This window comes from Juglans regia, chromosome 12 (assembly GCF_001411555.2).
Source record: "Juglans regia cultivar Chandler chromosome 12, Walnut 2.0, whole genome shotgun sequence".
Taxonomy (NCBI): Eukaryota; Viridiplantae; Streptophyta; class Magnoliopsida; order Fagales; family Juglandaceae; genus Juglans; species Juglans regia.
The window spans coordinates 21238013-21253919 of NC_049912.1; the positions used below are offsets into that span (position 1 = coordinate 21238013).

The following is a 15907-nucleotide window of genomic DNA, read 5'->3' on the forward strand; positions in this document are numbered from 1 at the left end:
CCGCGCAAAGAGGGGCGAGGAGGGAAACACTTTGCTAAGTTGTTTCCTCTGTTTACCAAGTGCAAGTAGAGTCACTTGGCTTTGTATTTAGAGGGAAGATGCCTCGACCATGCAAATAGGGGCGAGGAGGGAAACACTCTGCTAACTTGTTTCCTCCTTTGCTCGCCAAGTGCGAAGACAAAATATGAAAGCCATCAACCTTTTATGTGATTACATAAAAGCTATATAAAATACTTCCTTAAATGTTCAGGATGATTTGTACAATTTTAAAATATATAAGTCTTGTATTGTAAAAAAGTAGATCTCATTATGAAAAAGTATAAAAAAAAGTACATTTTAGTGGGATCTACTTTTCTTTAAAAAAAAATCTACCCAAACCTTGCAAACTTTAGATTTATACGTAGTATTACTCCTTAGAAAATATGCATTAAGTTGAATCTTTTTACCATTACCTTTACACTCCGGGGCAAAGGTGTCGATGAGGTCGCTGACTACCCCAACTAATCAACTAGCCGCCCTTTTTCTTTTTCTTTTTTCTTTCGGTTTTTATGTTTATTTCAAAAACATTTTTCTTCCAATTTCTTGGTTTTTAATCTATTTTTAAGTTTCTAATTTTAATTTTTGTCTGCAAATTTTTTTTTTTATAGTTTTGGTAGATTTTTTGAAAAAAAAAAGGACTCCAAAGTTATTTAGCTATTTTTGTGTTGTTATTTTTACTTTTTTAAGTGTTAACTGTCTTCGCGTTTCTAATAGTTTCTCAAAGTTTAAAGAAATAACGCTAAATACTTTCTGACACGTGGCATCACGCTCTTAATGCGACGAGTACCCTTCTACGCAACGTTTTCCCTCGACTGTCGGCTGTGGCTGTCAAGCATTAGTAGCGAAATGGCAACTAACCTGCCGAAGATTCCAACTTCACCACATTGATATTTCATTGAATAGCCAGCACCAAGTCCTCCACCCTACCACCAAACCTCGAATATCCACTCAAAAAGGACTTGCACACTCATAGCATTCAACTTTTTGAAGTATCCTTCATATGCAGCCATCATCAATAACACTAAGATCTTTCAAATGAGTTTTGCCACATTGAATAAAAGATCTCATTTCAAATGAGTTCTTCAACAGTGACTGGAAACTCCAGCAGGATCTTGAAATCCATACAATGAAAAGAGAACTTACAAGCAGCAATGCGAACAGCGACCCCTCATTCTTACTACAATCTTAATGAGGCCAAAAGATAGAAATAAAATTTCCTTCATTTTCATTGATTATAAACATAGGTCTGAGATCAAGTATAATGCAGAAGGCTGGAATAAACAATTGGAATGATTTCCTTTACCAATTTCAAAAAAATATTCTAATTCCTAACCTGTATTGGGTTAATTACAACTTTGCGAGCAAAAATCCCCACCAGGACCCCTATAAAACAGGAACACCTCCATTTGGCTGCTGCATGGTCCCCAGTGGTTTTCCTACAAAACGAAAGACAGGACCCAACCGCAACTTATTTCCCAGCTTCAAAGTATTTTACACCATAAATCATATGAAAAGAGAGAACATGGGGAAAGAGGAAGATGCTGGTGGTCGAGCTTTGTGGAATTTTCCAGTGAGTGGTGTTGTATTGTCGTAAGAGGCTTAAAGTTGCGGTTACTGCCAAAAAGAAGTGAATTCACTAGCACATGGCCCTCACTCAACTAGATTTTAGGCTTAGGTTTTAGTTAGGATTAGCATCGAAGCTTCCCTTAAACCTTCAAATTTGTTTGCTCAAACTCATACTCAGCATTAGCAGTCAATCCAAAAAGATTTCATAAATGCAGATGTGGTAAAACTTGGACTACCTGAATTGCCTGCAAAAGAATAAGGCTTTGAAATATATTTGCTTCTCAATCCAACAGGAGTGGCCTCGGGCCTCAAAACATTATCCACAGGAAACTGATTGGGGAAGTCACTGGTTGAGAGGAATCCTCCAGTTTTACCCAAGCATACTTCTGAACTTTGTGCAAGTATTTGATCAGGGCTTCGCACAGAAGACATGGTGTATGTATGTCTCTGCTTTTTAAGGAATAAAATAATGACAGCTTTAAGTCAGTTCTCAATTAAATTAAAACCAGAACAATGAAAGTTTCAACAATTAGAAAGCAATGACTCGAACGATGCATGAAAACTCAAGATTTTGAATGATGCCTCTTTCATATATTCCTATGATTTATAAAAAACCCACGACTCTGCAACCAGCCCAGGTGGATGCAAGCGGCCTTGAAAAGTAAGAAATAACAGGGGCAAACCTTCCTGGTGAGCGCGTCCTCCATTGGTTCACCTGAAGACTCCCTTGGAGTTGAAACTTGCAATGGAATCATGTTCTCCCGTAAATTCTTTGAACTCACCATATCACTGCAAAGTTCCTTGGTTGATGCCTCACAATAAAGATGAGTAAGTTCTGTTCGGTGACGATAAGTTCTTTGTGAGTAGTATATTTTTGTAGCTAGAGGAACTGGAGCATCTGATTAGAATTACGCCACAAGATGTCAAATACTGTGAATCCAGAAAACACTTCTGAAGTCAAGTAGAGAAGGAGAATGAAAAAGGAAAAGTTCAGGACAACATTCAAAACTATTACGTCAAGAATTTTTATGACCACTTCAACCCAAAAGAATATAATATGACAATTTTGCTACACAATATCGCAACTTATACATTTCAATATGATCCAGTGAAGAAACTGAGAAGATAATACCCCCCACCCTTGGGATTAGTATCATGACTGGAAGCAGAAGCTAATTCTTTACAACTTTACATTAGACTATAATAATGCAAGACATTATTAGAAACCATAAGATACGGTTTCTTATGCCTTCAAGATTGACGATTCATTCATTGACTGTCTATCCATCAACTAAATGCGACTAGGATATATTCTGCTCAGAAAATTCCATGGAATCGGAATAGCCCCAACAAATAAAAATTCAGTCTTACAGGGAAATGCATCTGCAGTGCTTGTGATTTTTTTGACACCAGATACCGCTTCTGAATCATTTGATAGAAGTAGACAACCAGCTGCAATCCTACAAAAACAATAAAGCAAATGAATTACATATTGAAAATCCACAATTAAGTTTGAGGAGGGTTCTTAGAATTGGCTTAAATAAAGAATGGGTTATTATTATTATTTTATTTGTAAGTTGCACACGTGCCCAATGGATGTTAAACCCATGAGCTCACCCTTGCCCCCATTCTGATAGGAGGAAGATATGTCATTTGAACTACAACTCATCGCAAGAATAAAGGTCCCAGATTGTTACTTTCATCCTATATTGCAAATCGTTTCATTTATAACGGAGGAGACTGACCCCTCTTCCCCACAAGAATCTAAAGTTGCCATTTTTTGGGGATAAAAGAGAATTAGTTGCCCAAAGTGAAAATGCCTATTCACTCCATCATTCTGCCATATTCTTCTTTTCTTTTGGCCTTAAGAAGTGGCATATTTCAAATCACTCTTCACTTAGACATTGTATCTAATTTGGAGTTCCATTTGCTTGTAGTTAATATATATATATATTTTATAAGTCTTGTAGTTAATATATACCATGTACTAAAACAGAAATAATAATTCTTTTGTAATTAGCTTTAAAAAACCCTGTAAAAGTTCTTTACTTCGACTTTTGGACTAAAAGGGTTTCTTCAACATACAACCACAATTATTATCTGGCTGGGCATGAGGCCAGCAGAAATCTATGAAGTAGAGGACAAAAAGAAACACATAAGTAGTCTAATGCACTCTATATGTCCAAGATTCAGATTGAACTTTTTTTAAGTACTTGAAGATATTCAAAAGATCATCATTCAGAGCAAAGTGGCACCATAGGAACATAGAAAGCATACGGTTTAGAACGTTTTGCTGGAGGCGGCATTAGACAAGCTGGGTGGTCCTTATTTCCGGGACTAACTCCTGAAACATCCGTCATAGATGCCACATCCATACAGGCTGAATTTCCTAAAGAAAATAGGAAAGCAATGAAGCAAGCTAAACTCAAGACCCGAACCAAATAGAACTTTTATACAGAAAGCAAATAATAATTGTATTTTACAAATACATCTAATCAAACATTTTTGTCCTTTGACAAGTAATCAGAAGGGAAATTCTCATCTTCCAAAATCAGCATCTAAGAGAGATTGAGAATCCCAGAGACTCACTTGCTCCATAAATTATGATGCGAAGGAAGGGAGTGAATGCCGTGGTAGGAATAGGGGGAGGGGGATTAATCTTTCCTTTTGAAGCCCAAGATTCTATTTTGGAATGTTTGGGGGTTCGATAACTTTGATAAGCGCTTCTGTATAAAAAATTTATTGTGATCATTGAAGGTGGATATCATTTGTTTTTTTTACAAGTAAAAGAAAGACAGGTGGATATTGTTTGATTACAAGAAACTAAGTTGAAGTTCATCGATAGAATCATTATTTGAAGTTCGTGGGGGTGTTCGTATGTGGGATGGGCCTATATTGCCTCTAAGGGGGCTTCCGGTGGAGTTCTTGTAAAGTGGGATAAGAGGGTTGTGGATTATCTTGAGTGTATTGGGGATTATTTGGTTGCTTGTTCTTTCAAGAATGTTGAGGACGGTTTTGAGAGGGCTTTCAAGGGTATATATGGGGCAACTTTAGAGAGCAATAGGAGACTCAAGGGATGAGATTAATGGTTTGTATTGTTTGTGAAATATGCCTTGATGCATTGGTGAAGATTTCAATGTCACTTGTTTTTCGAGTGAGAGAATGGGGGAGTCTCGAACTAGTTTGGCTATCGAGGAGTTTTCTAAGTTTATTTTTTATCTGGACCCTTGGATCTACCTCTTTTTGGAGGTGTGTATACATGGTCCAACAACCGGGTGTGGTCTCGTTTGGACATATTTTGGGTTTCTCCTTCCTAGGAGGAGGCACACTTCCCTAAGTGTTGCAAAAAGACACTACTTGGGTATGCTCTGATCATTTCCCATATTGTTGGATTGCGGTGGTATTCACGAGGGTTGTAGGTACTTCCAAGAGTTTTATACACTTAGAAAGTTTGAGAAGAGCCTTAATGCGACTTTCATTGCACTCATTCCCAAGAGCCCAAGGTCTTTGGATGTGAAGGATTATTGCCCCGTTAGTCTAGTCAATTGGGTGTATAAGATCATATCCAAAATTCTGGCCAATCGAATGAGTTAGAAAATGGAGAAAATTATTTCGAAGCCCAAAATACTTTTGTCAGGGGACTACAAATATTGGATTCAGTACTCATTGCTAATGAGTCTCGGAGAGTAGGATTAAATCTAGAGTGTTGGATATTGTATGCAAATCGGATACGGAGAAGACCTATGATCATGTAAATTGGGAATTTTTGTTCTATTTGCTGTAGAGATGTGGATTCGAGGATAGATAGTGTTCATGAATTTAAGCATTGTGTTTCCACAACTTGTTTCTCGGTCCTGGTGAACGGTTCTCCAGTGGGCTTTTTAAGAGTTTTCGAGGATTGGGATCCGTTGTCTCCATTTTGATTTGTCATCATCTTGGAGGTTCTTAGTAGGATGTTGGATGTCGCTCGTGGTTGGAATCAGGTTTATCTCAAGATCCCCGGTGGAAAGCACTAATCATGGTACTATTAACTGTAATGCCTCATGAGAGACCCAAACCACATATGGGCCCTACTCCAAAAGGACCAATCAATAGTACAATTGGAGCACCATTGGAACCATTATAAAGAGCAAGAACCACTCCTTCCCGAGTAATGTGGAATCTCATACATCACCTACACTCATCATCATAAATGGGTATCACATTAACATTTCTCACTTACTTTTTTGCAGATGAAACTTTACTTTGAAGTTGTTTCTGGCTTACAGGTGAGTCTCGAGAAGTCAACTTGGTCCCGGTGGGCAATGTTCGTAAAAACTCAAATACCAAAGGCACTTCCTCTCAATCACTTGAGTTCATTCTTTTTCGAGAAAGGCGTGGTAGAGCAAGATTCGCACATCCATTTGTCTGGTCAAAGAGAGGTTAACCAGCACAAAAACAATACTCAACAAAATGCTCAATCCACATCCAAACAGCCCTATCTATAGTTCCTTTTCTTGGATGGGCAGTCGCTCTAACATAGCTATCTCTAGCTAGCATCTATCGCCTAGAGATAGCGACCGAAGGAAGGAAATCCAAATGTTAATGGTTATCCATCCGGCTCATATTCAGAGCTTGGAGAGAATTTTGAGATGTTAGGTATCATCTTTGCCCATGAAATACCTTGGTTTTCCCCTTGGGGATCTTATAACACAAAGCCTATTTAGGATGAGGTAATTGAGAAGATTGAGCGAACGTTGGCAGGTTGGAAATGGATGTACTTGTCAAAAGGGGGCAGAATCTCTTTAATCAAGAGTACGCTCTCGAAGCTCCCTACATATTTTCTATCTTTGTATTATGTGGCAGGTCAATCGAGTCACGGTTACCTGAATAACCCTAATGATAATATTCTTATTCCCTAATCAGGTCAATCCATGAACCTGCAGGTTAACCGACACAACTAGATTATTATTCAGGTCACATTTGGGTTGACCCAAACCCATTGATGCCCAACCCTAACCCTATTTTTACGTGCCAATTCATATGTCGTGTCAAAAATTGACAGCCCTACCCCAAGGAGTGATTTTTTCTTCAAACCTTTTAACCTCAGTTCAATAGTAGCAAGTTAAAAAGTCTGAGAAACAGATCCTTTTGTACTAGATGTATCTATTACACTCATAGCCTCTAGAAAATGAGAATAAAAAGTAAAAACTACAGGACTGTAAATAAAATAAAATTCTCAATATAACTCCTTTGAGCGGTACAGAAAACATACCCCCATCCCTCCCCCACCAAAAGGTGGCTAATAGTGGGATCCTGTTTTCGATATTCTGTTGTCAAAGTAACTGGCTAGACATACAAACCCCCACCCCCACCCACCCCCACCCACACCCACACATAAGCAAATCAGAGCAAATGAAGTTACTTTTTGCACGAGAAGCTATTCCAGCTTGATTGTCCAACTGGGATTCTGATACAGCAGAGTTATCAGCATCCACGGATTCAGACTTATCTTTCCCCCCAACAGGAGTAGCTTGGTCTAAGAGAGCTTAAGAATTATCAAAAAAATGCATCCAGCAGCATAATACAAACTAAAACCCAAGATTCAACCGTTCAGAAAATGTTTCCAAAAAAAAAAAGATTATATGTACTAACTCGTTCCAGATACTTGTCATATTCTTCAATTCAAGGCAAAACAAAGTTCACAAAAAAAAAAATATCAGAAGAGGGAAATTGTCTAAAAAAGACTAACAAACTGAACATTTAAACTTGGCCATCATAGCTCTTTGTATAGGATACTAGAATAAGCAGTTAATAACTTCTTTCTCTCCTTCTTTGGAAGTTTCCTGTTCACAGCACTGCCATCAAACTCCAAAATAGTTTCTTCTATAGAATTTAGTGACCTACAGAGTTCTGAAAAAAAATCAGAAAAAAGAAGAAAACCACTTCAGCACCAGAACAGCATCTTCTGAGAAATTACAGCTACAATCCCAACTATTAACATTTGGTGACTACTGGGAAAACAACACATGAAGGTAAACTAACAAAAGCAAGGTTCTCAGATGACAACAGAAAATTCTCCTGTTTCTCCAATTATTTGCAGTCTGTTATTACTGGAGACTCTCCTTACGATGGCAGTGATAATGAGAGGCAAAGCCAGTGAAAGCTTAGGTCCTGTACAAGTGAAACTTGTCCCTTTTTTATTTTGAAGAAGTTTTCCGGCTGAAACTTGCTGTTTTTACTTTGAAGATGTATTCCGGCTGACACTTGCATTTTTTTTTAATGTTCATTTCTTATCAACATTCTAAAATTCAATCTTTAACAAGTTTATTTTTCAGAAAATGGAAACTCCTGCAATTCTGAGAGGGTCCAAACCTGCATGAGCCGCATATTGACTGGCCTTGATGGGCTTCTTGCAAGCATTGCAACATACCTTCATGTTTATTTAAAAAAATCAAATAAACAAAGCGAATGAAAAGTTTACACGTTAAAAAAATTAAGAATGAAAACTTATAGAAAAGCCAATCTTCCTCATAAACAAACACAATCATAAACAAACACATTGGGATGAGATGATGTAACATGCAGTTCCAAATTTAAAAAAAGCACCAAACAAGCTACTTTCTTTTTATGTGACCTTCAGTATAAAGCAAACAGAAAGTATATCGTGCACTGGATAAGTTAAAATACCTACGTCACACAAAAAAGAAGATGCAATTTAGAGACTGCTCAATCAATTGCAGCAATAATTTAAAAAATTTAAAATGTTTTCACAAGATCACTTCCTTTTGTACGAGTAATGCACATTTTATTACAAGCATAGAAAGGCATGACCCATGTACAAAAGAAATATGCAAAAAGATATACCTAGCGACCAAGGAGAAGAGAGACTAATAGGCTGGAGAATCAGAAGCTATTGTGAGCAGAAATCCAAGCAAAGAGATTGTTGAATATTATGGCTGTTAATTCTGACACCATCCTCTCAGTCTTCAAAGGTTTGAAAATAGCGTTTTTGCCAAATACACCACATTAATCACAAAGAGATCATCCTTAAACATTCGAGTTGTTGTCACCACCATAAGGATTCCAACATGTCAACAACTCCACCACCCTCTAGGGTATAACCCAATCAACCCAAATGTGTTGATCATCAATGCTCGTAAACTTCTAGCCAACTCACATTGTCGAAGAAGATGATCAACATTCTTACCATTTTGCTTGTACATCCAACACCACCCCAATACTACAATATGCCTTTTTATGCAAATCCTATCTCGTTAAAGTTCTTCCTAAGGCAGCCCTCCAAACAAAGAAAGCTACCCTCGAAAGCCCCTTATTTCTCCAAATGTACTTCCAGGGAAATTATGAGCCAGGGATAAGTGCTTTTGGATGGGATCCAACATATTGATCATCATTGCCACTTCTCCACCTAAAAGAATACATTTTTTATTTTTGACAAGTAAAAGATAAATTTTAAAGATGATGTGCATCATGTGGTGTCGCTGTAGAACTGTCAACAATGTTTGAAGACAAGGAGCGCACAATAGCGGAGCTGCAGAATTTTTTTGTACACACTTTACTGTTTTGGTTTTCAGCTATTGTACTAAATGGGAACAATGTGCATGATTTTTTGTCTTTAATTTACCTTTCTTAGAATGTATTTAGGTGTTCTTTTGTATACTTCCTATATACACGGGCTATGCCTAATTTGTGTCTCCACTACCCACTCTTGGTACTAGTCAACGGCACTCCTGCTGGTTTTTTTGACAATTCTTGTGGTTTGGGGCAAGGAGATCCCTTATCGCCTCTTCTGTTTGTTATAATTATGGAGACACTTGGCCAGATGGTGAAGGCCGCGGTTGGAGGAGGGTTCCTATCTGGGTTCCAGGTGGGTAATGGCACTAATAACTCTATTATCATCTCACATCTTCTCTATTTGCAGATGATACATTACTTTTTTGTGAAGCGAACCATAGTCAAATTCAATTGCTTCGAGCACTATTCTTATGTTTTGAAGCAATGTCGGGGCTTAAGGTGAATCTTGGTAAGTCTGAGATGGTTGTAGTGAGCGTAATGCCCAACATCAATAGCTTAGCAAGCCTTCTAGATTGTAAGGTGTCTTTGTTGCCTATGAAATATCTGGGCCTTCCGTTAGGTGCAAAGTTTAGTAGCAATTGACTCACAATGTAAAAGAAGATGGTCCATTGACTCACCCCCTTTCCTACACATACAACACCAATATGCGATTATCACCCTCCGTTTCCTCAAATTGTCGGTTGTGAGGGCCAATAAAGTTGTCCACACGAAGAAGGCTACTTTGGGCAGTGCCTTATGTCTCCATAGCCTTCTCCATGGAAACTGAATATTGGGCTCGTGTAAGGGACTTGTAGTAAGAGCAAACCGAGAAAGAGCCTTTACCTGCTTGTGTCCACCACAACATATTTTCTTGCTGGTTGCTCGGTTTTAAAGAGTATAAGAAGTTGAAAAATTCTGCAAAACTACTCATTTCCTAGTCTTGTGCCGCTCGACTAAAATTGATATTCCACCCGATTTGCTCCCCCGCTATCACCATGACTTCAGCCACTGAGGCATCTTTGGCACTTGCAAACTGGAAAAGTGAAGGAAATACATCTTGTAGAGGACTGTTACCACACCAGATATCACTCCAGAATTTAATCCTAGACCCCTCACCCACAATAAATCTAGTGTGTCTAGTATATACCTCTCATCCTCTTCTTTTATGTTTCCACAACTCCACTCTGTAAGCACCTCTCACTTCTTTAGTACACCATCCTCCATATTTGCTCTCAACCACCAACTTCCATAGGGCTTCTGGTTCTTTATTGTATCTCCACAACCATTTACCAAGTAGCGCCCAATTAAAAATTATCATATTTCTAATACCCAATCCACCATTGGAGATAGGGCGACACACCTTCTCCCACTTGAAAGGGGTGGAATTTGAACTCCCCCACACCACCCCACAAGAAGTCACTTTGAAATTTCTCAATTCAAACCGCCACGCTTGCCGGGATAGGGAAAAGAGATTTAAAAAAAAAAAAAAAAAGGTAGGTAAATTAGATAATCACACGGTCGTCTTTTTTTCCCAAAATATTCTAGAAGCAAGGGCAAAGAGCTACATTTTTTTGCACAAATAACATAAATTTGGTGAAAATACTTTTAAAAGAGATCTTACTAGGCCTCTAAAAAGCAAAAAATGTACATCCTAGAGATGTGTTACAAAGATTTGAGTGATACCCTAGGTACAATTAGTGCTACACACACTGGCATCCTTCACTCTATTTGTTTCTAACACACATTGGCATCCTTCACTCTATTTGTTTCTTCTATCAAAGTACATCCCATATTAATAGCATAAAAAAGAACAAAGGTTATGAAAATAACTGTTGACTCCAACTAATCACAGCTGCATGCAAACTTCTTTACAAAGAGGGTTCATATAGTATCCAAGTTGTCAAGAGTCTCTTCTAGAAATTCCCATTTAGAAGCTTACTGAATCATGGCAACATATAGCAGCAAATGTGCCAGAAATTGTATCTTACATGTGAGGAAAGAATCAATGGATTAGCATCAATTATGGCACACTTCCATAGGATCAAATTACATATCTTGCAAGCATTTCCCATCCTTTTACATGCAAAATATCCATATTGAAGTCAAATTTAAAGGAGATTCTCCTCTAAAGTTTTCAAACATCACCCTAAACCAACTTTGGGGAACAAAAAGACAGGGGTGAAAAACACTTGTAGAGCCTTGTGGGAGAAATATAGAACAATAAAAAGTTAAAGAACTACCAAATATTTAGAAAAGAAGATCTCTAGCAGGCTAGCATCTATACCGCCATGTCACAAAGAAACAATTTCTAGTATGAAATAATTTATAGTGATGCTGAACCTTACCAATTGCAAAGGTTCAGCCATAGGCTTCAAACCAAAGACATGCATATCTGCGTAAGGAAAACACTTGGAAGTTAAACCAACAAACTGGAAAGTGCAAAGATATGTCACACTGTTGACATGAGCTGAAGTAAAGGAGCTTTGCAAGACTCTTACATATCCTATTATGTAAGCACAGCATAAACAACCTTTGCCCACAAGCTCTTCTTTTTAATAAGTTATAAAATTTCATTAATTACTTATCAAATAAAACTTCATTAATCCATCACTTTGAACCCATATATGCATGATATATGCTCAAGAAACATCTAAAAATCACCGAATGCATATTTTAATGTTACATGGACACTTTTAAATTAGAAAACACCTCAGGTCAATGCATGTCAAATAACAAATACCAACACTTCATAGATGTTAGTAGAATACTCCCTAAACAATGTTTCCAAAAAACTACCAACCACCTGGGAGAAGGAATGCACACATAGTTCGCTTAATATACTTCAGGAAAGCCAAAGTTACAGAGGCGCTCAAACTTTGCCACCTATTTGGTCATATAGAGAGAAATGATAGGCAATAAAGTGAACAGAAATGATAGGTGAATGGGACAATTTGTGGGCCATTCACAGATGTAGGCAAATTTTTCACAGTTCATGTGAACAGTGGAAAAGTTTGCCAGTTTCCTGAATGGTCCGTAAATTGTCCCGTGCTTGTACCATAACTCTAAAGCGTAGGATGTCATTAAAGATTCCAATATTTTGCTAAGTGAACTTTACTTCAATACCCTTAATGTGACAAGGAAAACTTTTCCCACTCAAGTCTTACTAGTAATATCCTTAACCTCAAGTTCCGCCAGTGGAAGCCAGCTGAAACTTTTACCATTACATGGACAACAAAAAGGGAAAACCATCCCTCAAAAAGTTTAAGTCAACAGGTTTAGGCATTCTGAAACCAGCAGTTTAATGATCACATCATATCTAGCTTGGCCCATATCCATAAAATTTGCATCGTTTCTCTTTTGTTTATATCTGGTAGCTCTCCAAAGACAATTCCACCTACCTTTAGCCATAACTGATGTGATGCTTCTTACATGTATCAGGGTTGCCTCTATATACCAGTTTCATTATTTCCTGAAGGACTATATATATCCACTGCTCTTTAGACAGAATCCCCATGATGCTACAGTGGTATTAGAGATATTTCTTTGCAACACCGACTGGTAAACTAGAAGATATGCCACAAACCACTCTAAAATCACCTTTTATACTAAACACTGCCATGCTATATGACTTTCGTGCAAAATGAAGATAGTCATTAGACTAACAAATGAATAAAGCTGGATATAGCTGTTGAAGAAAGAAAGTTGCAAAAAAAATACCTTCTTCGTCAAGTAAATTTGCTTCGTCTGCCTCGCATAGTTCTCTACATATGTATTGAGCAGATAATTTCCGGTGCCCAACTTCATCTGCCAACCCCATAGGAGGACGATGGTTATAATAATTGAGGTTAGAAGTATATATACCTAGATTCATGCAACATTACATAGCAAATAAAGCACAACCACTTGAATCAGTTGCAGCTTGCATAGCTAAACCTTGGTCACTGAAACTTTCCCTCCAACTAAGTAGTATATATAAATTGAGTTTAATCTGGTTAACTTGAAAATAAACTAAATGATTTAATACTATTGGAAGCATTCATCTTAACCCACACTTCTCACATGTAAAATTTCAAACATGCTTACTTCATATTCCCCAAGTGTATAAACACACACACCTGTCCATGGATGGAGAGAGTCAGGTGAAAATTCATATACATAAGACTTAATATGTTTGTTAGTACTATACCATCTTTTACACGGCCTAATAGGTGAGACTATAGTAAGACTATATAACTATGAACCTCATACTAATTGTACCTGCCATGGTTTGTGAGAAGCTCCCAGCCACAAGAAGCCTTTCCATGGCTGCCATTCTCCCACTTCCGAGAGAGCATACCATTGAGAGAAGTAATCCGTATCTGTACACTAGAATTAGAAAAGTCACTATATATGGTTTGTAACTTTATTGAGTGATATGGCACATGGGGATGGGCAGGGGAAGATTCCAACCAATAACCCCACTTTATGATGCATGGTGCCAGCCAATTGTGCTACCCCTTGCAGCAAGAAGGGCCCAATATTAAATCCAGAGTAATGCTATGCCCCAATCCCAACAGTATAACTTCACTATGATGTCAAATTAACTACATCTAGCAAAACAATTTTTTTATCGGTAATCAAGAAGTTTAATTCATAATAACAGGCTAAGCCCACATCTAGCAAAACAATAAATATCACATATGCATGCACGCAACACTACCCGCAGGTTCATCCATTTCCACTTTATTGTTCCATTTTTACTGGAGTTACCCAGCAGGTTCATAACAGATCCTCTTAATAAAATTCATCCTGATTATGTGAAAAATATTAATTTTTTTGTATAAAAAAACAAGAGTTGTTGGCTTAAACTGTACATTGTAAGAACGAAACACATTTAAAAAATGCAAGGAAGATCAACCGTTGGAAAGCCCACGACACCGAAATTGACTGTATAATCTAATAAGAAGCAAAACTGCACATGCAATTCAGACGAATTCTTTGGTACGCTGAACCACTATAACAACCGAGAGAGACGAAAAACCCAAATCTTTTATCAAATGCCAAAAGAAATAGACTCGTAGAACCTAGCCTACTAAAAGAATCATATTATATGTAGTTAAGATAATGTACCTATCATAATTAATCAGAATTTAAAAAACAAACACCAAAATAAATACAAGAATCTCACCTCAATCTGTGCAAAGATTTTATCCACGAAAGACCTATAAAAAAAAAAAGCCCCAGATTACATAAAGAAGCTGGAATATTAGGAGAATTCGAATCAATCTGCGAGAAGACGTCGATCTCCGCCTGATGTCGGTAGAACCGGAGGCGCGGGAGGAGCGAGGAAGCGTGGCAATGGTGTGAGCGGAAACCCTAGGCACAGAGAGAGAATTTGCTTTTGGTTCAACACGAAAGCTCTACTCTGCTCTCTCTCTCTCTCTCTCTCTCCTCCGCGAGGAGAAGAGGAAGAGCGGGGAAGCTAAAAAAATGAGACGCTTTTCTGATTCGTGCAAAACTGCATTGCAAACTGTACAGTACAACAAATTTTATATGTGCCTCATTTTCATTATTTATTTTATATATACATATATAAATATATATAATACATATATATATATATATAATAATGAATCGTCGTCGTTTTCCCCAACGGCCCAAACTTCGTAAGCGGAAGGCTTTTCACTCCTCTTCCACCGTGGAGGGTACGATTGGTTTAAAAGACTTTTAAAAATAGATATCCATTATCCTAATATCACATATTTAATAAAAAAATAAAATAAAATAAAAATAAATTTATTATAATCATAATATTTGTCAAAAAAAAATGATAATAAGTCTAATTTTTTTTTAAAAATATTATCGTTCCAATCTGATTTTTTTAAAAACTCTAAAAATAAATCATCTACTCATTTAGTATTGGGTTTTTTTTTTTTTGACAAAAGCTAAAATAAAATAATCAAAATAATTTTCTCAAACCATATAAGACTTGTCTAAAAAGCAAAAAAAAAAGACTTGTCTAAAAAAACTAAAAAAAATGAATATAAATTTATAAACTAACGTAACTTGATGTGGTATGTTAGATTGTAAAATAATTTTTATTATAAAATAAATCTAACATATTATATAGAACCATATCAAACTATGTCAATATGTATATTTACTTTTGTTGGATTTATTTATGATTATAGCACATCTCTTATATTTAAACTATCACCTAATCTTCTCTTCTACTTTGTTTTTTTTTTTTTTATATATAGTTTTTGAAAACTATCGCTAAAAAAAAAATACCTATCACAAAGTGTGACCCAACTTAGGGCCCATTTGGGAACAAAATTGTTCTCAAATATTCTCAAATATTTCATTTACAAACACACTTAAATATAAAATATTTTTCAATTTCAAATATTCAACTTTTTCATCTAATTATTATCTAATCATTTAAACTTTTTCACACTTTTAAACAAAAGACAAAAAAAATATAACTTTTTCAAATTTCAAAACAAAAATTATATTAGGAAATTATATTCAAACATTTTTTTACTTTATAATATTTATATTCAGTTTTTTCTCTCTCATTTCCCATTACCTAATAAAATATCATAACTTAAATTAGTTCACTACTATTCACAAACTATTTCACTACTATTCACAAGTATTCTAAGATATTTTTAATATCTAAACGAGCCATTAATACTTCATGGGTGGCACAACCCAAACTAAAAACTATTTTGAAGATAAGAGTTACAAACACAAAACGTCATTTTTT

At 36.5% G+C, this 15907-nt stretch overlaps 1 protein-coding gene across 5 annotated transcripts; it reads right to left on the reverse strand.

Moving 5' to 3' along the window:
* Positions 1-1241: 1241 nt before the first annotated feature.
* Positions 1242-14663, reverse strand: LOC109005943. 5 transcript variants are annotated; one of them, XM_035683420.1, is made up of 12 exons: positions 14327-14663; positions 13417-13517; positions 12877-12963; positions 11505-11551; positions 7960-8017; positions 7384-7497; positions 7010-7123; positions 3883-3994; positions 2977-3065; positions 2289-2503; positions 1842-2052; positions 1242-1475 (listed from the first exon to the last, which is right to left on the reverse strand). In XM_035683420.1, the coding sequence occupies exons 2-12, from the start codon at positions 13496-13498 to the stop codon at positions 1423-1425; spliced, it is 1182 nt and encodes a 393-aa protein (XP_035539313.1). In that variant the 5' UTR covers positions 13499-13517; positions 14327-14663; the 3' UTR covers positions 1242-1422. The 5 variants fall into 5 exon arrangements, with proteins under 5 accessions (XP_035539313.1, XP_035539312.1, XP_018840599.1 ...); XM_035683419.1 differs by having other exon boundaries at positions 1842-2055; XM_018985054.2 differs by having other exon boundaries at positions 13417-13524.
* Between the last annotated feature and the right edge of the window lie 1244 nt (positions 14664-15907).

Excerpts from the sequence above, each read along its gene's own strand:
- LOC109005943 (XM_035683419.1), bottom strand. The coding sequence starts at position 13,498 with ATGGTATGCTCTCTCGGAAGTGGGAGAATGGCAGCCATGGAAAGGCTT. Across the intron at positions 7,124-7,383 it reads GTTATTAACTGCTTATTCTA|ACCAAGCTACTCCTGTTGGG; the intron begins GTATCCTATACA and ends AAGCTCTCTTAG. Across the intron at positions 2,504-2,976 it reads CACTGCAGATGCATTTCCCT|ATGCTCCAGTTCCTCTAGCT; the intron begins GTAAGACTGAAT and ends AATTCTAATCAG.